This window comes from Argopecten irradians, chromosome 16 (assembly GCF_041381155.1).
Source record: "Argopecten irradians isolate NY chromosome 16, Ai_NY, whole genome shotgun sequence".
NCBI classification, from domain to species: domain Eukaryota; kingdom Metazoa; phylum Mollusca; class Bivalvia; order Pectinida; family Pectinidae; genus Argopecten; species Argopecten irradians.
Genome location: NC_091149.1, coordinates 24,547,572 through 24,574,644, shown reverse-complemented (window position 1 = coordinate 24,574,644; position 27,073 = coordinate 24,547,572). Strand labels below are relative to the sequence as shown.

The 27,073-nt window shown below is 31.9% G+C and overlaps 1 protein-coding gene across 19 annotated transcripts in view; it reads right to left on the bottom strand.

Moving 5' to 3' along the window:
• The window catches only part of LOC138310308 (uncharacterized), an 84,805-nt gene that overhangs the window by 16,931 nt on the left and 40,801 nt on the right, over positions 1 to 27,073 (bottom strand). For 5 of the 19 annotated variants that reach the window (XM_069251454.1, XM_069251447.1, XM_069251459.1 and 2 more), the window contains 14 exons: positions 25,931 to 25,975; positions 23,505 to 23,657; positions 21,900 to 21,950; positions 20,180 to 20,263; positions 16,231 to 16,361; positions 15,347 to 15,427; positions 14,337 to 14,375; positions 13,023 to 13,128; positions 12,454 to 12,666; positions 10,172 to 10,590; positions 9,227 to 9,310; positions 8,090 to 8,231; positions 6,513 to 6,599; positions 1,983 to 2,132 (listed from right to left, as the gene is read on the bottom strand). In XM_069251454.1, coding sequence (XP_069107555.1) covers positions 1,983 to 2,132; positions 6,513 to 6,599; positions 8,090 to 8,231; positions 9,227 to 9,310; positions 10,172 to 10,590; positions 12,454 to 12,666; positions 13,023 to 13,128; positions 14,337 to 14,375; positions 15,347 to 15,427; positions 16,231 to 16,361; positions 20,180 to 20,263; positions 21,900 to 21,950; positions 23,505 to 23,657; positions 25,931 to 25,975 — 1,785 coding nt within the window. Of the gene's footprint in view, positions 1 to 1,151; positions 1,218 to 1,982; positions 2,133 to 3,709; positions 3,734 to 6,512; positions 6,600 to 8,089; positions 8,232 to 9,226; positions 9,311 to 10,171; positions 10,591 to 12,453; positions 12,667 to 13,022; positions 13,129 to 14,336; positions 14,376 to 15,346; positions 15,428 to 16,230; positions 16,362 to 20,179; positions 20,264 to 21,899; positions 21,951 to 22,931; positions 22,962 to 23,504; positions 23,658 to 25,930; positions 25,976 to 27,073 lie in introns of all 19 variants that reach the window. The other 14 variants (XM_069251455.1, XM_069251465.1, XM_069251450.1 and 11 more) reach the window with 14 other exon arrangements.

The following is a 27,073-nucleotide window of genomic DNA, read 5'->3' as shown; positions in this document are numbered from 1 at the left end:
AATCAATTTACACAAACTCCAAAGACAATTTTACATACATGTTTCATAGTGTACTAATCAGTAACAAAAACGTATACCCAGGATAATCAGAGAGTCTAATACAGAATTACCGAGGTATTAATCTGGAAAGATAACAGTAGAAACCCACAGTTGTAGTCGATACAGAATAACGTGCTCATTTACAGTTAATGTGATAATGGTTGGTAGGACAGATACAGCTACATTGTCATGTTTTAATTAAAAGGGTTTGATACATAACATTACAATACAAACACAAAGAAACTGAAAAGTTTGGATACAGAAATAAAACATACCACAATCAGATTCAAAACAGGGTATAAACAAAGTTCAGAGAAAGGAAAATAAAATCATGGTTCATACCAACCCATTACTATCTCGTATCCAATTAAAAGGAGGAGACAGTTATCTAAGGTTTCTAGTTTGAGAGTTGTTATGAAAACAAAACCTTTTCTCATTTCTCACTTTTTGAAGAGTTATGTAAAATCTATGAAATTTTTTTTTTATTAATTGCAAAAATAGTTTTTGTGCCGTCCAATCTGACGATCAAGGTCTTAAACCTGATCAAAGTTAAATGTTTGTTTCGTGAGAAAAGGGTTTTGATGAGAGGAGACGAGTACCGTTTAAGTACATAGTATAGATAACACTGTAGTACAAATGAGATCAGTTCTAGCCGTTTTCTAAATCATACATTTATTTTCCCCATGAAATAGGACGCACCATATTCCCTACTGATGAATGAAACGGGGTGTAATAAATCTTAATTTCTAAAAATAACTATAAATCAAAACAAAAACTAAATTTTCATTTGGAAGAAATAGAAATGTTTCAAAAACTTAGATATCCCAAAAAGTCGCCTTCTCTGAAACACGACATCACGCTCGCAAACACTCAATGACGCAATCAATACCTACTCGCAATGACTCTTTTGTACGCAATTACATAATAAACAAGCTTACATAATAGCTCAAATTAAACGTATGATATTAACATAATCGTATGATTTATGTAAACGGCAAAATAACTGAACCCGCTATACAGTGTCTGAAGATAGTTGTGAAAGACTTCTATAACGTGAGGGTTAGTTAGGTATTCTTCTGCACGTAGAGAGGTCCGTGCCAGAGTTGTCTCACCCTTGTCTTTATTGGCGGGCAATTTTCCAAAAAGTTTTTCCAACTCTCCTTTGAAATTGGGCTTGCCTAAAATAGCAAAAAACTCTATTTCTAAGACGATGCTTAAGAGGGGAGTTATCTATGGAATATTTTCATATTTATCCCCTGTGTATTTCATTTATCTAAATCCAAATAGAAATAAGCATTTCTCAAATTCATGAGTTTGAGGAGTGTATCCAGATATTTCTATCTAAAATATTTGACATTACTCATTTTTCCTGCAAAAAAAAATCGAAATTTTCTATGGAATATAGATAAATCCTGAAAAACGAACTGTAACATTGAGATATAAATGAAACATAAACAAAAAGTTAAAATCAAAATGCTAACTGAAACAGAAACAAGTAAACACATTGTGATTAGTAAAGAAGAACGTAATTACTGTGAAATGAAATCAGTCTGAAAAAAACATGCTTTCAAATGGTCCACTAGGACAAACCAATGTGTCATCATTTCAATTCACAAATGTGTTACATATCTAGCTTCAGAAATTGAAAAACAACCAGTAAATGTGAAAATATTTCAGTCTTGCAATTCAAGAAATCAGAAAATGTGAACATTCAAATGTTGAAGTAGTTATGTAATTAAGAAGATAGTATGACATCCAGCTTTGCAACCAGTATTAGACAATCCGAAAAAAAGTGTAACCATTCAGCTTTAGTCATTAGCTAATAAAAAGAAAAGTACAACAGTCCAACTTTGCAATCATTATTAGCCAATCAGAAAACGTGAAGCAGTTCAGCTTTTCAATCAACAGCCAATCACAATCCAGAGCTCTGAGTGACAGCTCACCATCCTCAGGAATGGTAGAAAGCTCTTCTTCTTCTTGTGGTGGATTCACCACAATTTTTTTGGGCTCCTCTTTCTTTTTCGGAGGCTCTGGTGGTTTTTTGGGAGGGATATCTGCCTTTTTACGAGGTACCTCCGCTTTCTTTTGAGGAACTAAAAGTTTACCACAAATCAAGCATGACCAACTATTTACTTATAAGTTCATAAAAATGAATTTGTTGTTAATACATATATAAAACAGAACAACCCTAGTTTGTATTTGTACGCATTTTAAAAACATGTCCAAAATAGACCTAGTTTCAATCGAATACACAATATGTTAAAAATTTCGTAATCCTTTCGCAAAATAAACACCTGCGTCATGATAAGAAACTGGTCATATTTGTCTATTCAGTCAATTTATCGTTACATAAATTCAACATGGTAAACTATTACTTTATTTATCACAGTTAAGGAAAAAAAACTATCGATATTTACCTAATTTACATTACTTGATCATGATATCAAAATAAAACTTCACTAGGACTGAATTTAAGCTGGATATCCCTCTAGCTCTATATATCAACTATCAAAATGAAGTGACGGTTTGTACGTTAATAACTGGATCAGATGAGTTGGACATCAATGCATGCCGACTCAAATCAAAGGAATGTTTTTTAGTTTTCAAGTTGAATATTTTCTTTTGAAAGCAGTCATTATTTTCTCAATTAGATAAAAACAAACCGTCATTCTCATTCATTTAAAAAACATTACTCTATCCACATGCAATGTATACCAAAAAATACCAAAAATACCACATTTGACGTGCAATAGGTGCGACATACCAAGGAGAAGGACATGACGAGGGCATCAACCTCAGTGCGTGAAAACAGACAGCAGTGATCAAACACGACATTCTCAGAATGTTTTAATGGATATTTTACACAAGTTTGAAACTTGGAATAACCTGAATTAATAATAGTAACCTATCACTAAAAATGAAATGCATACCTTAATCATGAAACCTTTCCATTAAGTCAAAAGGTTACTAAGTATCTGCTACACAAACTGTATCACACAAATATATTGCATGGTGAAATCCTATCTTAAAATGTAATGATACAAGATCAAAAGAGTATAAAATTATATTTCAACTGATATAGAACATAGGACGAGTTTGCAGGGCGACAAAGTATAACACGAAATGTTCGTATGGTTTCTATAAAGATTTGGAGTGGTTAAGTATCATAACGGTGAAATAAGTGTTACGTCTTTAAAGTACATGTATAAGTTCATTTCTGCAAACTTCAGTACCCACAAATACAATGGCTAGATTGAAAAGAGTGATAACCTTGATAGCGTATTAATCTAAAAATTGACAAATCACGATAATTTATTGCCCGCAAATAGGTATAAAAGTAAATAGCATTAAATAATCGCGCAATTTTATCGAAAACTTAAAATATCATTAAATATATTACCAAAAGCAATAGATTTCACAGTATTGAAGTCACGTTTTCCGAGAAAATTTCTAATTACAAAAAATAACAACACTATGCGTACAAGACTCGGAATGCATTGTGTTGTATTCATATTTATGATAATAGAACAACAAAAATGTCCAGTTAAATTCCATTTGAACGAACATTTAATGACAAATTGTCTTGTGAAAACCGTAATAGTGCTAATAAATAAGGACCACAACATAGGCTGGAGTATAGGGGGTGTCACACGTAACACCAATCACTTACTGTCTGGTGTGGATTCTTTCTCTTCTGATTTATAAAATTAACAGAAAATATCGTTAACAGTGACGTTATGTGAAGAATTCAAATGTTTGAATTACGTAAACCATGCGCATCAAATCTGTTTTGAAATGTCAGGAATTAATATTTTATAAATGATAAATTAATAATTGGATACTTCAATCAGACCAATTAGCATGCTTATCATTTTAACGAGCAAATACTCAAGACAAAATATCATTGCTAATGAGGTAATTGAAAATATGAAAGATACATAAGTGGAAAACTGTAAATATTGATTCATGGGAAACATATGAGTGTACCACCACAACAAATGTAAAATATATTATAATCGCAAAAAGAGTTAGCGGTTATTTAAAACACAGTCAAGTTTAAGACAACAACAGTATGCTTTATAAAAATACATATTATGATATATGTGAACAATCAAACATTTAAAAGACATACCTGTCAAAGATCTATAAATATTGGTTAACAACTGGAGATTATACGTAACAACAGTTTAAACTAAATTAATGTATAGAATATAACATATTGGTTAACAATATCTGTTCATTTTAATATACATATGATAATCAGTTTTTAAGTAATTTATTGCAAATATTGATATCTTACAAAACACAAAACTAATGCTAAAACCATTTGACCATCACTGTTTGAAATTGTATGAAAAAAGAAAGAAATAAGATACTTTGAAGTTTAAATTTTAGAAATCTTCTCACACAAACGGGAGAATCCCGTGAGTTTTACGGGAGTCTCCAGTCCAATGCGGGAAACTTGACAGGTATGCTCAGGTATAAAACGTTATATTTATATATATGTAACATAAAACACACAAAAATACATTAAAACACTCACGATACAGGTCAAATCAGATCATTTTGGTGTGTTATTCTGATGTTAGGTAGACTAGGTTAGTTAGAATATTCAGAGTTTTATTAGAGTTTTCCCAAAGTTTGAGTAATCGGTCTTTAAAGTCTAAATATTAGGTCATTGTTTATATTTTCTTTCATTCAAGGCCAAGCTTTTATCTGCCCCTTATTATTAAAGTGAACAGTCGGGCAAGGATGGCTAAAGTCGGTAAAAATGGTGTGAATGTATCCAGTATAATTTCTTATGAAATGGAAAAATAAAATCTCTCGTCAAAATCTGTCTGCGTACGAAGAAATTAATTTAAAGTATGGAAATTCTAAAACGTCCTCCCGGTTCACTCTGTCCGTGGTTACATTTCCACGCAGCCTCGCTTTCAATGCTTTCAACTTTTCTTTACTTTAATGGTCAGAACTGGGAAACTAAGCAGAACTTGGCCGTATTATTAATATGTGAGAACTTTTGGAAGGCCAATGAACGCATTTAGACTGGTTTTCTTTGCCCGACTATTCACTTTAATATAGTGTTCCTTGAAATTTTGATAAGTTAGGAGAGAACATAAACCATTGTAGTTCGTATAAGTTGGATTGTACTGTTAGCCCGTTACTTTCGTAGGAATTATTCTTTCGTAATTCCATAGGGCATTGTTTAATTGCTTAATTTTATCCACAGAATATTAAAAAAATTATTGGATCATAAACATGCCATCACAAAACATTTAAACTCCCAAAATATTATTTTCTCATTTAGTATTTATTTTTTTTTTACAAAAACTGTTTTGTTTCTATTTGCGTGCAAAACCTGCACTTGGTCTTTTAGAAGTCTTGTAAAATGCTTTGCTTTATTTGTTTTTCCATTGTTTGTAAATAATGGAGTTAATTCTTATTGTCATCTTAATATGTAATATATATCAGGCAACGAAAAGAAAATTTTATTTTGCTTAAAACAAATCCAAGTCGTTTCATCATTGATACGATAATCTTTGATCAGCAATAAAGTTATTTTTTTCTCATTTCAACCACTTTTTAATCAGAATGCCATATTAAGAAAACGTATTCAACACGTTTTTAAACCTTTTAAATCAAACGCCATGCATAGTCATTTAATTTAGATATGCACAATGGGAAGACATAAATGGTTATAAACCATTCCCACCAACAGTATCACACAAGCATACAGTCAGAGACAGTTATAATAAAACCACATAGAATATTATAAACACAAACCACTTTTTCAACATGACATGAATGTGACATTATCATATTTTAAATGTTTTTATTTTTTAGAAACTGCAATTTATCAAATTAACCGCTGTGTATGAAAGAAACATCGAAGGAATAAAGGATGGGAGAAATTTCAGAAAAGCGCGTATATCTTTATAAACGTATATAACAATATGTAACTATGATTTTAAAAGATAGTGGGACTACTTAAATAGTTGTACCAATGCATTTTCAGAAAGCAAGCAATCTGAAAAAAGCTTCTTATACATTGTATTTAAATAAATCAAATATTTATAAATCGATGTCTGAATTGGCTCAAAGATATTTCTTCTCTCTTTTTTCCTAGTAATGTTTTACCCAAACCCCTCAAGACGATGATAATAAGAATATACAGTTTATTACGACGATGATTTAATTTACATTTCTTTACGCTAAAAACGTTCCGGTTTCAAATTAGAAGAAAATTTCAATAAAACCATCAATGACCATTAGGAAGAATTCTTCCCTTTAAATTACATAGAGATTGTTATGACGAAAGCTTCGGTAATAATTATTGACCATTCGACCGTTTGACCATTGAGATTTCCATCAAAACAACTAGAATATAATTATGTCACATACTTTACACCACAATTTGTTACAGTACACTTCACCAAAGGTTAATACGTCCCACACAAGTGAGAAACAGTTCTCACCAGGTTCGGCGGGCTGACTCGGCTCTTTAGAAGGTGGGTCCACAGGACCGTATAGCTGTTCTAACTCGTTTGTCTGTTTCACTTTACCTGTGTATCACCACACATACAACTCATCAATCCTTCTACCACATGATATTTTTTTTTATTTTCACATGACAATAATGTATGACACGATGGCAAGCCGTGATTGCAGTCGGAACACTTTTCACGCTGCTACAAAAGTGGATGTTTTCGCTAACACGTGCTAAATGTTTTATAAGCATAACGTTTTCGCAGTGATATACATTCAAACTTTTAGCTATAAAGTTCATACAGTCACAAAATATTGCAAACTGTGGAAATTTTCGCGATCACGCGTCTTCGCGTAATACGTCAATATAATATTCACTTTTCAGTATTCATTATATAAAGAGCTTCTTTCAGGTTTGTTTTCAAATCTATTAGTGTTATGGAACGGTCATTCTAGATACCAATATCGCAACCACCAGATAAAAGTAACAGTCAAATCACTAATCACTCACCCAACCCTGTAGACATATTTAAAAGTCTTTTCTAAGAGTAGATTAGTTCATTATAAAATTTAAGGAGTGAATGAGTCAAAACTACAACTAAGTAATGTATATATACTAAATACAAAAACTAAATGACAACAGGTCTGTAGTATTCAACTTATCCATCCCTATAAACACATTTGAAATGTTGTTATTCCACGGTTTAAGGTCCATTATCATATGTAATAAGCGGTGGTAAATTAATTTAATGAATATGACATAAGACTGGTAGTCTGTCAAACGTATCTAAGTAAAAGAACATCCAATATGAAGCCAAGCGAATTATAACACAGGATTAATTGGATTTCTTTTTGTGATAATACGTATAACTACTGATCTAAAAAGAATCAACAATCAACTGCACTACAGTATTCCGTCTTTGAATATTACAGAGTTAGCTCCCTTGCGGGTAGGTATCCATTGTGACGTCATTATTTGTGAGCACTATTCACGTCGTTTTCTCCGGAAATCATGACGTTACCCTCACAAACACATGACGTAACAATCAATACCTACCCGCAAGTGCAGATAACTCTGTAATATGCAAATGCAGAATAACTACTTCAACTGCATAAAAACACAAAAAAGTTGTACAATAATAATACCATATATGGATTATGTTAAACTCTGGTTTATTCTAATAAAGCAAATAGCCATATAACAAATATCCTTTAATATATTTTTTTTTATTTGGAAAAGATCGCTTAGTGTTTTGTAATTGATTATATTATTTTAATGATTTTAATAATAAAATATTTGCTACTGTAAATGTACATATCTTAGAGGTAGTATAGATGCGCTAAAATGATTGCACTGACTGTTGTGTATTGATTATGTATTCTTTATCGTTATTGCCTACATGTTCTAAATAGATTTTGCGATAAAACATTATTGTCCTAAAATATACACATTTACAGTATTTCTCATGTACAAATTAAAGTCCTAACATTAGCACTGAATGCCTATACCTTCCTTTGCGGAAGAAGCATGAGAGTATCAAAAAACGTATAGATGACGCTTACTTACCCACAACAAACTCGTCCCGTTTTTCCAGTTCTGATTTGCCTTTCTGAGATGTTGTGTCCGATACTTTATTCTTCTTGTCCGATACACGGCTCTTAGCACTCTTTGTGCTTTTCTCGTCCGACTTCTTACTGATGTCCGATTTCTGGCAACAGGAAATGACGTCAAAATACCACGATACATTGGGAGAGTTTAATTTCTGCTCTGAAGGGGAACGGAATTTAAACAGGAACTTACAGATATTTTCCTCTAGAGTGAGTGATGTATAATATAACATTCCAGTGTACAATGATAACATCTTTAAATGAAATGTCATTATTAACAATTGTCCATTTTGATACTTTATACTCTCTAAAGAGAACACTATTGTATTCAAGAAAAAAGTGCTGGATTCTGAAGAGAAAACTACTGGTAAGTTATATTTATATCTTATTGTGAACATATCTGCTGTCTAGTGACGATTGGTGAACAAAGAAAATTGAAATATGGAAATGTTTGAAAGACGTTTGAAAATTCTAAACCTATTGGATAACTTATTGCCTTCTATAATAGGTAAATATGTCCATAGCTTTTGTCTTCTAAAAGAAGTTCGGAAAAAAAAATGATTTTCAGTTACTATACACAGATAAACGTATTACGTTTTTGTTTTAAGAAAAAAACTCTTCAATGCTAGTTTCAATTATGAATTCAATCAATATTTTCATAACAGTAAACGTGGCATGCAGTTTTAAGACATTAAATGGAAAGTCATTCAAAGTTTACTCAAATGCTCACACTCAAATAAAACAATACTTAAAGTAAGAAAAAAAACATGCATAGATGGTAAAAAAAATAATGAACGAGTCTGAAAGTAAAAAAAAATCATCAAACTTGTTAAAGATCACTGTATAATTTGACGATAACATGCAAAACCTCAAAAAGAATTTATTAAGGTACAATACGAAAACCAGATCCTAAAATAATAGAAAAAGTTAAGATTCCCTTTCTGGTATTCAATATGCTTCCTATGCGTTCCAAAGACAATGATTAGGAAGTTAAAGACATTCAAACGGTCAAACGACATGCTAGGTCAGAGGTCATATCAAAAGTTTGACCTTGACCATGAGCTCACTCTGAAGACAGCCATGCAGAAAATCTTACATGGTGATGACTACATCGGCTTTGGTGACTTTGAAAACTGTAGCGACTTTGTAGACTCCTGTTGCTTTTTCTACTTCTAGCTCTCTAGATCAATAAATTATATCTGAATATTTTTATATTTAGTTTAGTTTTAATATCAAATCAAGACAAGTTCAACATTATTAAACATTATATTTTGCATTTTGTTTTTAAATCTATAAAGAAAATTATTGTCTTCGTTTCATTGCCCTATTATAAACACGTTCTAGAAGTTTTTATCAATATTCTGTACAGGTTGCTAAGAACCAAACGAAATTCTGTAATCTTTTTTTTTTTTGCTTCTAGCTATCTGACTGATCAATCAATCATATTTGAATAATTTTCTCTGGCAATTTGTGGTTATTTGACATTTATTTTAAAATAATCAAACATATTTAAGTTTGACTGTCGACCAATGGAAAATAATAGATAATTGCATTGCCACCTTCTTGAAATGTGTTCAGTTTACTGGGGAAAGTACTACTAACCATAATTCCTGGAATGTAACTAACTTTTTCTAAACATTGTGTCCACATTACCGAGGACTTTCTAGACTATTGACCACAACTACTTAAAGATAACTTATATTTTCATAAAAGTTGTGTTCAATTTATTGGGAACATTTAGACCATAGACCACAATTCCTGAACGTTACATATTGTGTTCAGTTTTAGTGAATACTTTTAACAACTGATCAAAATTACTGAGGTAACAAATTTTCATAAAAATGATGTCCGATTATTGGGGAAAATTAGACCATCGACAACAATTTCTGGATGGTAACAAATTGTCTTCAATTATGTGAAACATTTACAGTCGATTTTTTTAAAATACCGACCACAATTCCTTGAATATTTATAAAAATGTGTTCAGTTTACCAATAACCTATTATACAACCGACCAGACATCCTAGAATGTAGCCCTCACCTGCTCATCAGGAAGCTTCGGTTCTTCCTCCTGTACCGACGGTTCCTTCTGCTGCTCCTCGATCTCCTCCACGGCCTTTTTGAACTCGTCCACTTGCGGCTCTGATTGAAATGATACAGTAGATTTTTTGTCTGCCTCCACAACCTCCGGCGGTTCCTCCACAATGGACTCGCCCATGATGGACGGAGGTTGGGACTTACCAACCTTCTCTGAGGGAGCTTTATCTGATGGCGCCTTTGCGGATGGAGCTCTCTCAGAGGGAGCTTTTTCTGACATTGCCTTTTCAGACATCGCTTTCTCAGAAGAAGCCTTCTCTGAGCCCGACTGAGAAGCGGTGCCGTACTTGATAACGTCAAACTCTCCAATGTCAACATTGGAAGTTCGGTCGACTGGGATGGACCCAGGCCCCTTCTTGGCGTCTGTAGGGAGGAGGACAAAGGGAAGATAAGCCAAGCAATCTACGCAGCAAACCATAACCACACTAGCTATTGTAAGTTTATACCTTAAACACCTAGTGTAAACCAACATTCTTCCGCGGTTATTAAATTTCGCGACTTTTCTCGCGGAGATTAAAATTGAATGGTATTTCTTTTCAATATTAGAAAGGTAATGATATTACACGTGAAAGGAAGTTGGTTTACAGTTTATGTGGATTCAATTATTTATTGGTAAACTTACCTTTCCACGTTGACATTGTTTAAATAATTATTTTATATATCAGACCTTTTTGTCTTTCACATTGTAATTTTTTATGTAGAACATTTGGCATGAGATTTGTTACAAAAACATGAGCATATTATGCAAATGTAAAAGATCATGTTCGAGACAATATGAAATGCAAAACCATTGATAGTGTCGATATTGGTTTTTTCAATCAAAATAAAAACAAATGATAGTACGTGTATATTTTTGTCTTGAAGCTTAGAGAGATATAAGAAATCATAAATATGTCAATTATAAGTGTTATTAATACAAAATTGATACCATAAGATTACCGATGATTTTTCATTTGTTGAATACGTAATCTATAAAAAAATCTTCTTTTTGCTAAGCTACAAATTTTTATCGTCAATAAATGAAAGCAATTTTCAATATAATTCAATGCAAAGTAAAAAAAAATATGAAAGAATTGAAATGACCAAAACACATCTCTAGCCAAGTATAAACAGTGTAAACTAATTAAAACCACGTGTGAAAACATTTAAGCAGTGTATGCTACCAAACTTATGGTCTATATCAAAACCCTAGCATTATAAGTAAATGACTAATCGGTGGAATTTGATGCTAAGAAAAACCAAAATAAAAGATATTCCATGTTTTTAAAGAAACAAAATCCAACATCAAACTTTACATGACGCTCAGCAGATTGTTTTTTTATTAATGTTTGTGAATTAAATCTCTACAATATTATGTAGCAATCGTGCAGTATATTACATGAAATTATAATAAAAAGTAAAAGAAAAAAATGAAATTATAAAGACTTAAAATGTCATAACTAAAAAAAAGAATTAAACTTAACTGAAACTGAAAGATAAATTCAATGAAAAAGAAATAAAATAAAAAATCAAACCAGTCACCTCTAACTACTCTTATAGAAGAAAATAAATAAACTGAAAAATAACCAAGTAAATAAAATTATATAATCCCTATAACCAAAGCTAGCAGCAAGACGATACTTCCCAACATTGGCGGGGAGGGTCATGGGACGGGACATAAATATATTAACAAAAAGATACATCCTGATCAAACAAAACAAAACTCAACATAAGGTATATAAATACATTAGAATACGCTGTCTTCGTATTATTTCAGTATGCCTTTACTGTATTGTTGGTTATTTTCACTGGAAACTGCTGTGAACGCGAAAACTTCATCCGCGAAAATGTTGAGAAATGATTAAATTACATATACTCTGGAAGCTAGATCGCGAAAATTTTAAAACGCTAAAATGTTATTTTATTGTTTTCAGTTTTTAGTCATAACTTAGACCCACAACAATAACCGACTATGCAGCAACTTGTAGAAGCCTAAGTTACTTGGTTTCCGCTTATTATATCAAAATCTAAAACGACTTAAAGCGTTCAATTAAATACACTTGGATCATTACTATTAAAGTAAGGCAATATACGATAATAGCTATAAATCTCTTATTAACAAATGCATTTAATTTCAAAACATTAAGTTATAATCTATAATTCATGATAAATATTTCGTTATTTGACAGAAAATCGTAGTATAACAAGCACATCCATATTTTCTGGACAGTAAAACGTTTGACCTACTTTTAGATCCAGCGACGTAGATATGGCCCTCCTTGACTCCGCCCATGGCATTGGCGAGCTGACTTCGGGACCGGATTACACTTCTGCCACTGTCAGTGTCGTGGACCAGCTCCAGATCCTCTGGGGTCAGTGAGCCGTTAGTTAGCGCCTCAATCACTTCAGGTGTGATCTCGGTATCGTCCGGTATGTTCTCATTCAGACCCTGGGCTTTCACTGAAGAGGTAAGAAATATATATCATCAACTAACTAATCAAAGTGTCTGCATATGATAAGGCCTTCTAAAGTAAGAAATATGTATATATAAATATATTATTAAAACTTAAACAAACAAATTTGATATACTAATATACAAAACAATTAAAAATTAAAATTCTTCCTTTTTTAATTAATAAGTATTCACGTAATAGTTTTATATTTCAGATTAAAACAAACACCACAATTGTACGAGAGGTGTCTATAGATATTCTTTTTTCATTATAATTTTCATCAAAAAACATAGCAACATACGCGCCATATATTAGTTTCTATAACATGCGTAACTTGTGTTATCCTGTTCTATAGGTACTTACTGGCTGTTGTGAGAGATTCCTTGATTAGTTCCCTGTACTCGCCAGCTGTCGGGCCAGCACTCTTCCTCTTCTGTTTCTCTATCTCTATAATCTCATCAATCACCATCTACAAGGGGAGATAACACTAGTAAGGAAGGGGAGATAATTCTTAAAATCTAAATAAATAAATACATTGCTGCAGATGTTTTACCTTTGGTCCCAGATGAAATAAGATAATTACTTCATAATTATAAATTACGAATGATTCAGAGTTAATTTTCTTGTAGTTGATAAATATGCCTTCAGGAATTTGGAAAAATATGCCTTCAGGAATTTGGAAAAAGGACATCATCTTCTTTAATAGATTGTAAGAGCATTACTACAACTAACGAAATCATTAAATGTATTAGAAGTTATTGACTCATCAGCGTGTTTATAACAAAATGTAACAAATCAATGAATTGAACATATAACACCTGTCACATAGCCAAATGTGACTGACATTAAAACTTCCACCACAAACTGGCGTTGTCGTTGAACCAAATGCTAGACACACATTATAACTTAAAACATCAATTAAGTATAAACACACACCACACGCTTAAGTAATAAAATTTAAAACATCTAAAATTTTCTAGCAAATATCTGTAGCTATTTTCGCAATGACCTAACAAAACTTCCCATCCGTAAAATAAAGAAATAATAATATAGGTTTTGGTATCAGCTGCTAGTGACAACTTTGAAATAATATGTTAATTTCGTATAAGTGTAACTGAAATTACGCTTTTATTCCTTATTTAAGCTACATGCGATATCATAATCAGAGTTTTTACAACTTATATCTTGTTGTTACACTTCATAAGTATTTAAATTGAATATTCTTTAGATTTTTAATCAAAAGCATCAAAATGAACATATATGATATTAATAAAGTCAACAGAAATAATCTTAATGTCCATGCAAATTTGTGTTTGCATCAATATGAGTAATTAATTGAAGCTTTTAAAATAATCTTCCTACATAAGTTTGATATGTAATTAGCTGTTATAAGAGCCAAGTGGTTCGATGAATGAGCCTATATGTTTCCAAAGCTTACAAAGTGATGTGTAAAACACGTTTTAATCAGTGGATAAAATGTTCTTTAAAACTATCCAATTAAAAATGATATTCACAATCATGCATTTGTAACACAATTTCCTGTTGAATCATTTTGAATTCATTATCAACGAATGTAATATTTGTTATTCAAGTCACATTCTTTTTTCAAAAGCATGCAATTTCAACTAAATTCTAGCAAATTAAAATTTATTTCAAATTAGCAATGTAATGGTATACCAGGAATTCAAGTTTACACCAGATAAGCCAAGGAAAGAACTACAAAAAAATAATAAATCAGAGAGATATACAAATCACTTTCACTTAACACAATTAAATTAGAAATTTGGATGTGATGTGTTTTAAGCTGATAAATAAATCAGCTTAGCTTGGGCGCAAAATCAATAATTTTAGCATTTTTAGCAATTGAAGTATTTTGAAATTAATCCTTTTTAATCTACAATATAATTAAACAATATCATATTATAAATTAGTATACGGTATCCAATATCGATTAAAATGATTTAAATAACCAACAAAACAATTTTAAAGAAAAGCCTTTGTTTTGACTTTAGGTTATCTATTACATTGTACTAATTACCGAAATGTATGATAAACGTTTCTGTTTTTAGATGTCTAATTAAATGATATTCCGAAAAAAAGTGGTGAAAAAAATATTTATAAAATTTATATGATTTATCGACTTATAAAAATCAAAATCAAAAGTATTATTTTTGAACAACTGTTTTGATTGATATAAAATTTGCAAACCTAAAATCGGCAGATCATAATATATAAATATAAAAAGAACCTGGCAAAGTTATATATAGAAAGATAAACAGTGCAGACTTTCCTCATATTTTACACAGGTATAACAATGGTGCTACGGCAACAGAAAAAGACATGGACAAAGAACCTTTACATCCAATAAAACATAGTAAAATGATACAGTTAATCTGTGTCGAAAAATGAAATAGATGGTCTGTGTTCTGGTTTGAAATGAAATTTTCAAACTTAAAATCGTCATGTAAAGCTTGCACCTAAGTATGTAAATAAAATATAGCTTATCAACACAAAATAAAGTATAACCCTTTATATTATATTGTTCCATATATATTAAAAGGCGTATCAATAAAAAGATTATGTAAGATTATAATCACGTTATCTATATCAAGTCAAGATTTGATGCTACTTCATTTTTGTATAAGACAACAGAGAAATATGGTTACAATGGTTACACGTAGTCTTACATTGTCACGATTGTCCTGTATAGACTGACTGCGAGAAATTTGTCGTGGCGGGTGTCGCTCCATCCACATCTCGGCCGCATGCTGTAAGTGAGTCCCACACAAATAGATATATATAGAACACAATGACACTCATATTAATCATTAATGCAGGCAACAGATATATATCATTATTTACTGTACAACATGAGATGTTCACCGAGTATAACATTTCCCTGCTTCCGTGAGGAATGACCACAAATGTGTTCTGATTGTATAAAATACTACATGAAGAAGTTATCTAAAATTTATCTCGTCACGTCGATGTAGGTCAGATCGATACAATCAGGCAGATTGTCTGCAAATAAGCCCCCCCCGACCACTTTCGACATTTACCGTATTTAAGATTGAAGCAAATAAGTGAGCGCTTAATAGAATAGAAATGGACTAGCCTCTAATAAAATTATTCTACAAAGTAACCCATTTAAGTCAATTTGTAAACGAAGTAGTAAGTGAAATTGAAGCAAAAATAAAAAGAGAGGCGCTTATAGGGGCGCGCGATTAATGGGTTGAATACGTGAATTCATGTCTGGGTGAGGGACTTATTGGCGGTCAAAATGATGATTATACATGAACATTTCATGGTAACAGTTGGCAGGTATATATGGGCAAAACCAGCATTTAACACTCATATGATTCAGCACAAAAACAAACATGATAGATACATGGATAGAGTTCACAATATATATGTTTTATTATGATGCTCAAACTTTTAATATTTGCCAAACATAATATATGAAAAACCAAAATTAGTGTTCGATAAAGCCAAGTAGTATGGCAAAATAAAGACAATTTTAATCACAGCTGTAACCCAAACAGAACTACACTGCATTTGAGATTTGACCTACCCGGACGTCCGCCTCCAGATCCTTGCCTGTTTCAGACTTTGAACTTAGGACGCTGGCTGCGACCTGTTGAGCATGCTCAGTAAGAGCATTTACAATATCCTCCTCAGATATCTGGGATTTCACAGAACCTTCTGAAAATCGAAATGAAAATTCTAGAAATGCTTGCAAGAATGAAATGCATCCGAACCATGTATGAATTCGTGACGAAACAGTAACACGATATGCATTCTTTCCATTTCAAGGGCGACTTCATAGCAGGGGCAATAAAAGTTAATTTTCCAAATCACTTACCTTTGATAAGCATTGCTACATTAAAGAACACAACTACACAAAATAAATCATAATATACTTACATTTGATTCAGAGGTTGTTAATTTATTTTTGAAAGTTTTGATACTGAATTTGAATAAACAGATATTTTTTATTTCCTCTTTTTTAATGGAGTAACAAAAGTTGTGCATACTATGTATTTTTATATTCTTTCCATACTTATGGTTCAAGAGATCAAAATCTTTCAAATAAGTAACAATTAAACTTCCAATGAAAGTCTTCAACGTATTTTTGAAGTATGCTTTCATTTAAGTATTTTAGTTGAGTGTAACTACGTACTACTTTTGATGTCCATTCGAACAGAAATGTTATTACTACTTTTGACGCATTAAAGTGCGACTAAACTAGGCGCCACTTGGGGTTCCAGCTAACACATCAGGGACTATGTTTCTAATATCGATCATAATAAATTACAGTTATCTGTAATAACTACATTTTTAGTATTCATTATTGTCCTGAAAACACTGGTAATTAAAACAGCAATTACAAGTGAAGTTTGAAAAATTTTGTCTAAAGGTGAACATTTTTATAATAATTGAAGAAATTGCAAATACTACAAAGGTGTTCATTCAACACACAACCAGAGACATTGCACTATTAATTAAATGTTAATACCTGAAATAAAAAAAACAACATGCGTGAACACATTTGGGTAGAGAACAAATAAACACTTGTTTACTGGAGTGCCATTCAACATCTGGGTGGGTGAATTACTTTCTGTTGCTAGGACACGTGACAGGAAATCAGTGGTGACACAGGTCAAATGTCAAACAAAATGCTACCTCTTGCTGATACTGGTAAGCTTTCAGGAACTGGTTCCTGTTGTTGCATCTCTTCCTGTAGTTCCTCGGCGACAGACTTAGCCAGCGACAGACGAGACTGTTGCCTTGACACAACACGAGGCGTACTGCTTTTCCTTCTACTTTCTACTCTTGGTGTTTGGTCCTCGGGAATATTTTCCTCTGGTGTATTTTCCTTGTCTCTCACTTCTGTAGGTATCTGCACTGGCGTCGATACCTTTGTGTTCTCCGTGGAGACCTGATCAGCAGTCTCCGTAGGAGGAGTGGCGACCATAGACTTCTGGTTCTGTACAAACGTCACCTGGGAGACAGGAGCCGGACCCTCAGCGTTACTGCTGACTCGGCTACCGTCCGTTATCTTAGAGACAGTTCCTTCTCGTGTTTCTGGTCCCTGATTGGATTCCTCTTCTATCATATCTGGATGTGGGGTTTCTATGGGAGCAGGGAGTGGTGTACTTTCCATCATACTAACAGACGTGAGTCTGCTAGGAGCGGCAGTTCCCTCCCCTCCCAAGGAGGAGTTTAGAATCTCAGTACCAGGTGGTGCTGCGTATCGTGTAGAGAACGTGTCTTGGGCTGGTGTTGGTTCCGCTCGATCATTTTCTTCTGTTTTTTCAGTGGCACGACTTAGAATTGTTATATCTTTGGGTAATCTAGAGAAGACTTCTGAAAAAGGAAGTAATGGACGTCCAGGACCTTGCGCTCAAACCATTAAGTCATTTCTAAGTTTAAGTAAAATATTTGACACGGTTTTTGTTAAATTTGAATAATATTTTTGATACTTTTTTAAAGTGAATATAATTCCTTAAATAATTTTACAATTCAATGTGTTATCGATAGTTGTTTGACGAACACATTAATTAAAAGGAAATATGCATAAAGCAATCACTATTATTGCAATTACTGAAATACATTCAATAAATGTTATAATGTACATGTATATAGATAAATTATGTTTTTAGTCGTAGAACGCACGACAAAACCAGTGCAAAACAATCACATAGAGAGTACCAGGTGGAATCAGGTTAAAACAAACTTAGGTACAGGTCAAGATCACAAGATGAAAGTCAAACAACAGGTACATCGTTCTCATGTGACAGTATGTGGGACAATCGAATAGGACTGTTGTGAATGGGTGACGTAGACTTCATACGATCGGACGTGAATATTACAAAATGAAAGGGCATAAAACATCATCTATGGCAACGTGGAACATCTAGGAATATGAGGAAGGGGAAAGTTTTAAGTCTTAATCAATGAAAGTATTCTGAAGTGCGGTATTTGGGAGTATTTTGAGAATGTGTGAGAAGTCTGGAAGGAAACTGACATTCAGCAAAACTGGAAGTAAGAGATTATTGTACATGACATATCCTAAAATTGGAAAAAAAAGTCTAATGAACATGTGCTCTACATGTATGGTAACACTGTAAACTATGTTTCTATGACAATATCTAATGTTATGATAGTTGTACACGTGATGAGTAAACTAGGAACTTTCTACAAGAGTACCAGAGATAAGATTATGAATCTTTTTTTTTATTACGACTATTTGTCACTATCAGCTAGACAACGGAATAAAACTCTAAAAATGGTAAAAGTGTGATTTCAGCAGAAGGTAACTTTCAAACATCGGAAGAATAATGACGTTCAATATTTGGAACTTCTGGGAATGTGAGAAGAACTATAAAAATTATATTCAACTATCTGCAAATGATGGGGGTCTTTTTAATAATGGTACAGTCTACAGAAATCGTTTTAAGGGTTGGGAATGTAAACGATCACACGGAGGATGTTAGCTGGTTCCGGGACACTTGGTACGAAGGTCACAATTCACCGGTTACCTTGCTCCTTCGCACTAGACAGACCGTCTGGCAGACTTTTACATTTTGACGTCACGTCCATGACGTCCGTATCTGTGTCACGTGACATGTAGCTCCACGATTTGATCGACTGTGTGGCGTCAATATCGCCCGACGTATAGTCAATCTCTGATGGACCAATTCAACAATAGATATAATATAGACAAGGTTCTTGGACATTTACATGCTCTAATGAAACCCTTACTAAAACGTTCCACATCTATCAAAACAACTTGTGTATCAAAAGTGACAAAACATGAAAAATATATAAACAATTTATTTTGTGGTTGGCCATTTTCTAGATGAAGCATTCCAAAACAAAAAGACACTATCAACTGTGTGGTATACCTGTATTCTGTATAGTGTAAAGTTAGTCTCCTCAACTGTTGTAGGAATATCACAAATTCAATATCAATGGGGAAGATAATTAATTGGGAAAAAGTTTTTGAAACGTCTTAACTCTATCATGAATATAAAATGGCAATCACTCACTCATTTGTTTGCTAAAACTATGAAACTATTATAATGATAAGCTTTAACACTTCCATCATAGTACGACTTTCCAACCATTTTCTTAATATTTTCCAGAAATATCATATCGCTTGTAATTGACTTATGCCATTTGTATATCAGTGATTTCTCTTTACAGTCAATAGATCTATAACTACCAACATCTATACTATACAAAGAAACAATAGATGAATTATCGCCTGTTGTTTAAGAAAGAAGAGGTTTTTAACAAATAGGATATGCAAAATATTCATTCAGATTAAAAACGATTAACAGAATACACAATAAGCAGTTAACTGGTTCTGTCAGATAAATATAATTTGGTTCTGTCAGATAAATATAATGAGATACAAATGAAAAACGATATTACATTAAAAAGTAGGTCGAAAGCAGGTTATACAATATAAATTTCATATTTACTTATTTAACTGATAGATATAATTGACCTACCTCGCCTCATCACTTGTTGCCGACGTAGGGCCTTACTGTGCTTCCATTCCTCAGGTTCATCGTCAGATTCGTCGCTCATTAGATCTGCGGGCACAAAACAATACATTCATTCACCTACAACATTTCCCTCGAGAATTCCGTGTTTGCATGACTGTGACGTCATGTGTTTGCGAGCTAAGACTGAATAACCAGCCAATGAGAGCTGAAGATTTACTCCTCTTATACCGGCAACGTACGTATATTAGCAATCAGTGTATTCTAGTGCAAAACATGCTGCGTTGAAATATTTGATTTTTTTTTCAGCCATTGATACGATTGCGCAAACTCATCATTGCGATATCCTAATCAAAATCGGGTTTTTTCTTCAAAAAGTAATATTACGCCAATAAAAGTGTGTTGAGTAATTTCTTTAGGCAATGATAAATAATTTACTGTTACTGTAAATATTATTTAAGATTACTAATACCAAATGTATTCGGACATAAAAAAATAAAGTGTCTTATTGAGCATTCCAAATCAAATTTGGAGGGCGAAAAATCTGGGTTTGTATACACTGATATGGGCGTAACCTGGTGGATACATCGTTTTCTCCTTCAAAGATATAGCATCAATATAATGGTCAATCTGGCTGATGATTACAACACTACATATGGGATAACAATTCATATGTTTACATAATGAGCATACACAATCTACAAATGATACACACACATATATATATATGATAAATTTAAAGGAATATCCTTCCTATAAGAAATAAAAACAATGACGATTGACTAGTGAGCGCTTTCGCCCCATTCAAGGGAGCTCTTCATATATATATATAAATATATATATACACACAATTTCTATCTTTACATAATGAGTATATAGAATCTACAAATGATACACATACACATATATATATAATTTATATGCGAGACTATACAGTCTATGGAGAAATAATGCTATAACATATATGCGAGACTATACAGTCTATGGAGAAATAATGCTATAACATATAGTTAGGATTTTCGCAGGGTTGATACTGTCGCGGAAAATTGATGAGAAATGGATGAATTAAATACACCCTTCAAGCCTAATCCCTATTTTTTTCCCAACTGTTTAAACTTATTTTTCTCTTTTTTAGTCCAAATCGCGAAAAGCTTGACCCGCGAAATTTACCGGCTATATAGTAGCAAGTACATAAATATATTGGCCTGTAACAGAAGATTAAGATATCTATTTTTGCTAGTCAGTTGTGCGTAGACATCTATTTTTGTTAGTCAGTTGTACGTAGCTGTTCTGGTTAAAATAAGGCTCAAACATCCCCACCAATATCATATACATTTGTATAAACAGTTCTCAACGATCAACCATGACCAGACCTACAATCACTTTAATCTGTTGAAGACATTATTATAATCTTTTTAAATACAAATTTACAAATATAATTAGCGCCTAACGTTTTTTAATTCTCACAACCAGCCAATCAAATAACACATAACTTTTTAAAAATGTTTACTTCCCACAACCAATCGAATAACACCTAAAATTTTGTTTTAATTCCAAAAAACAGCCAAGCAAACAACGTCTAACATGTTTAATTCCCACAACCAACCAATCAAACGTTTCTGTAACACCAATAGTCTCAGCTGAAGCTTCCCCTACCATTTAATTAGGTGCCAGCTATCCCCCACATCACCATATCATTACCATCAAACCGACCACAGTAACGTACCATACATATCGTGGAAGGGAAGGTCGATAGTCAGGGATCCTAATATAACATCTGTAGAGGTCATAGGGTCAACAAAATTAAAACTATCGACGAAAACATCAGCTTATTTTAATGATAAAACACAATATATTCTTAGAAATTGACTATCACATTTTCTATTTCTAAATATCATGAAAAACAGAAATTGATTATACATGTAATCTTTTTTTCAAATACTTTTGTGGTTAAGTGGCAATAAAACCCATTAACCACATGCATGCGAAGTTAAGTGATTTCAGAGAGTAAATATCAGTCTAAAATACTCTTGTAACCTAACACAATTCAGGTGACTGTAATACAGGAAAGGGAACAAAAATGTCTAACCTAGTCAAAAGCCGAAGATGGTTTCCATTATATTATATAGGGAAAAAACCTTGAAAACATAGAAAGGTATAATCCCTGAATTGTTTTTTAGGGAATTTGCAGTTATTGTAATAAATGATGGTGATGGAGTACTGACCAAAACCACAGATCAGAGAGCATTTCCTCCAATAGTGCCATGCAATACTACGCTGTATATGGTAAGTTTCTGATGAAGACCCTCACAATTACAGAACATGCCAAAGGAGGGAAATGGGTGGTATAAGCTTTGGAAAGGAACATTTTGGGAAATACCTACATGTGTAATGAAGAATGTGGCAAATAACCGTTACTTACATTTGAAGCTACTACAAGTGTAGATGGTATTAATACCAGAACCATGGAGAACCTTTCATCCATTAGCTTCATGCAATCTACTTAAGGGACTAAGGTTCTAATGAAGACATTTCCTGAACAAGAACTTGTCTTATGATGAACCTTTCCACATACAAGAATATTGCAAATAATTCCCACAGAACATATATAATGAAAAGGAGGAATAAGTCTGAATCTATATATATATGGAATGGAGCATGCTTGGTGTGGCCAATTGTCTGAGGAGGGGTGCGACTAATATATGACTAGACTATATAAGGAGGGCTGCATGCCGACTGTAAAAGCTACAAGGTTTACCTTTACTTATTGGGGCAGGCTTTTTGATACCTAAAATTCAACATGTCATCAAAGTAAAAAATAATACATCAATCGCCATAATTAAATTCAGTGAGTTTCAAGAATATGTTGTGATGCATCAATAGCTGTAAAAAGAAATTCCATTGTGGCTTAAACTGCAAACCACATGGTAATTATTCTCGAATAAGTGATGGTGTAGTTGCCATTTTTAAAAGAAAGAAAAAATGTAAGAAAACATATAAAATACTGATGCAATATGGCTGTAAATGTAAAATCTGCTACAACTCTGCCCACAGAAACATTTGAAATGAAAACAAAACTGAGGCAAGAGTTAGATCCATTATTGGTAGATTTAATGATATATATTCGATCAAATAAAGGACCAGATATTCTAATAATGGTTATCGTAATCTCTGTAAGAAGTAATTTTTTCCCTAAAATATCCAACCAAACTTCATACTTGAAAGATCTAACCTGATCAGATAAATAAGCAAAATGTCTTTTTATCAAAAACAGAAAAGTTTCAACAATATTAATATTTTTTTCAAAAACAACTGTAAATCATTAACTTACCTTTCCCGAAGATACGGTTGGCGTCTGTCACCTGGTCAATCATGCCGGTGGCCTCTATACGGGGTGAAGGTTGGATAGCCCCGCCCACACTGATCACCTGACCGTCAGGTCCGAATATAATGCTGCCTTTCTGTGAAGCCTCATCTCCACTTCCTGTCATATGATCAAAACAGATCGTCAAATCATCTTAGTCAAGGACCATAATGTATCATCTTAGTCAAGGACCATAATGTACGAGATATTCTTTCGGATCATTTTTCAAAAAGATAATATAATGATAAATCAAGATGGTTTCATTAATAGAAAATGAGATGAGACTAATATTATCTTGAATTGAAAACTCACTTAGATTAACATTGTTATTAGATGATTTTATATGAATGGAATGATTAGATAGATGACTATGCAATGTAAAAAAAATATGATTTAGACATTCCTTCAAGATGTAAAACTTGCGAATTTAAAATCGAATAACAAGTACATAAAATCATCCTATCCTTCAGTTTGTTGATAAAATATCTCATAACAGTAAACCAAATCTTATATGTACATATTACATACAAAAGACGATTCCTGTTCTTAGAAATCAGAATACAAGTATTAAGCCATCCTTGTGCTTCTAATTTTATTGACAATTTTTAACTTCAAGTTGATAAGCAAATTAACTACATCTGTGAGCTATTTGTAATCTTGAAATACTTCCATACAAAAATATATCATAATGTCCGTATATTTCACAAAGAGTAAATTTCTATTGAACGGTGACAGTATGATAAGTGCATGAGAAAATAAAATGTGATTTTGGTGATGTACATTCAAATTAAAATAAACATGATGAATACATATATAAATACATGTATAGATATATATATAATGTTTAATGTGTCAAAAAGTAGATTTCAAATTCATATATATAGATGATTAATATAAAATTTATATATATCCATGTCCATTTGATATATTTCTGCAGATATTAGGTGTTCAGACTTGTAGTGTGAGGAAGCACGGTATATATATATTTTTTATATCGTGTCAGTAGAGTTTATACACGTGTGACATCCTACAAAACAACAATTAACATCAACCACAAACCCGTCCGAGACAAGTGACCAGAACAAAAAAGACAGATTTTTTTTTACAATTTAGTTAAAAGTAGTTTCATCTAAACTAATAAAATATGTAAGTGTAAAATCTAACATGTATGATGATGAAAATTGTCCTCAAGACTTGTTTTTAAATCTACATAACAACTGTCCACAAGATCATATTAATTAATATCATCATTTCTATTTTTAAACAATTTTTCTAAAATATTTATATAGTATTTTTTCCCTTTCTTTTTTGAAAGAAAAAGAATTATGCATTTTTTAAAACATTGTTGGGGTTTTTCCTCTCCTTTTTTTTTTTTATCTTTTTCACATTTTATATTTATTGTAATGTTATCAGCAAAATTCAGCACATTCTCACACGAAAACAAATCTTGAGGACATTTAGGACAAAATGAATTAAGGATAAGCTAAGAATATCATTCAAAACAACGATGACACATGAACTAGATTTCACTTCTTTCACAAAAAAGACGATTTCAGATGATAAGATGACAACAAAAGCTGAGATGTAAGCAGCTATACACATTCAAATCCATCTTAACCTCCTCCCATATTAACGTTATTGTTGTGTAAACTTTCTTTACCGCTTCAGTAGAGCTGTATGGTAAAAAGGAAAAAGGGGAGACAACAAATAACAAGGAAAGATAACTCTTATGTTCTGTAATAGACGTTATGTCATTTGTAAAGTTACCATAGTTAAATTTCACACACTATATGTTAAACTGACACCAAACCAAAAACACAGCCCCAATCTGGATATGGTGAATATTTAGAGAAAAATGGGTCAAGGAAGAAGACTGAAAATGAATTCAATTGGGATGAACAAAAATACATAATTGGCTTAATTCATCATAATCTGGATCTCTACAAATGCTACATAAATTTTAATGTTAACCTTTTTGTTTAAAACCAAAAGATATCTTTTGAAAATGTAATACTGTTTTTATGATGTAACTAATTTTTCCTTTTAAATGTTTTACTCTGAAATCATGTTAAAAACATTTCAGAGAAAGGTTAAGATATTTCTTTAACTTTGCAAAAAAATAATTTTACATAGTTATGTATTTCTAAAATGAAAGATTCTGTAATTGGAATTTACTATCACCACAAATACGCAAAGAAAAATATAATCAGAAAATTCATGTGCTTAACACAAACAAAATCAAAGAAATAAAATTGATATATTGCAGATTTCAACCACGATAGCCCAAAAATTACAGATATATATAAGTCTTTGTACAAACAGCAGCCAGAAGAGGGAACAGAATCAATACATACTGATCTACTTATAGATAAAACACAAAAGAAAACAATTACGGGCGTCAATTTCATTTTCTGGAGATATTTCTTCGTCACTTTCAGCTGTAAAATAAGCCAGGGTTAAAATGAAAACTAGAAGTATTATTTTTTTCAATTAACATAATTATGAATTTTAGTGAAAACGTGATTAAAGAATATAAATATATGTTTTATCAAAATATTTGATTTGGTTAATTAATGTCCTATAAACAGCTAGGGACGGCGTTTTATCAAAACTTAGAATTTAACAATTTTTTTTTTTTTTGCATCAATAAAATTACAAATGTTACATAAGTTAATGTTTTATCAAAATGTTTTGTTTGATTAATAAATGTCATATTAACAGCCAGGGGTATTAAAGGACAGCGTTTTATCAAAACTGAAAATTCATAAAACAAAGCAATTATTGTTTTAAGGAAAAATATTTTCTTTTCGAGAGTCTTGTAAACACACACTAGATGCTCCAGAAAATATATTAAAGAAAATTCCAGGAAATTTAATGTTATATTGATATTTGTAAGATCTGATTCATCAATGAAACATCAATCTAATTATTTGAATTATTATGAATATACATAAAATTCAAATTCTTACGGAATAAACTACATAAAATGAAATGCATTTTGAAAAATTTTTATTATAAAAAGCTTAAATATATCAATGATCTTTTTCACAGTGTAAGATACCGAGATTTCCAACATATTATTTTTTTCTTATGAGCCACTATTTCAACACTTTGTTTAAGAAATAACTTTAATGATTTCTAATTTCATATTTAGATTAATTTGTTCAATATTCAAGTTTAATCAACTCTTGCATAATCCTGAAACTTAGTTAATATAAAATGTTACTATACCATCAATTAACATACTAATTTTTTTTAATTAATTTTAACCTTTTGATAAATATGGGAAAAATACTTAATCTATTATTACATTTATGCAGCATTATCCATTTTTTTCTCAAATCATTGTTACAAATTCTTAAAAATGTATATGACAAATGTTTTTTATAAACAATAAACTTATTCTATTTATACTTCTTATGATAAAAGATAAAATCAACTTAAAATAAAATGTATTTTGTTCTTTGACTATCCAAGACTTATTTTTAGAGAAATTTTGTTTGACTATCCAACACTTCTTATAAAGGAAACATTTT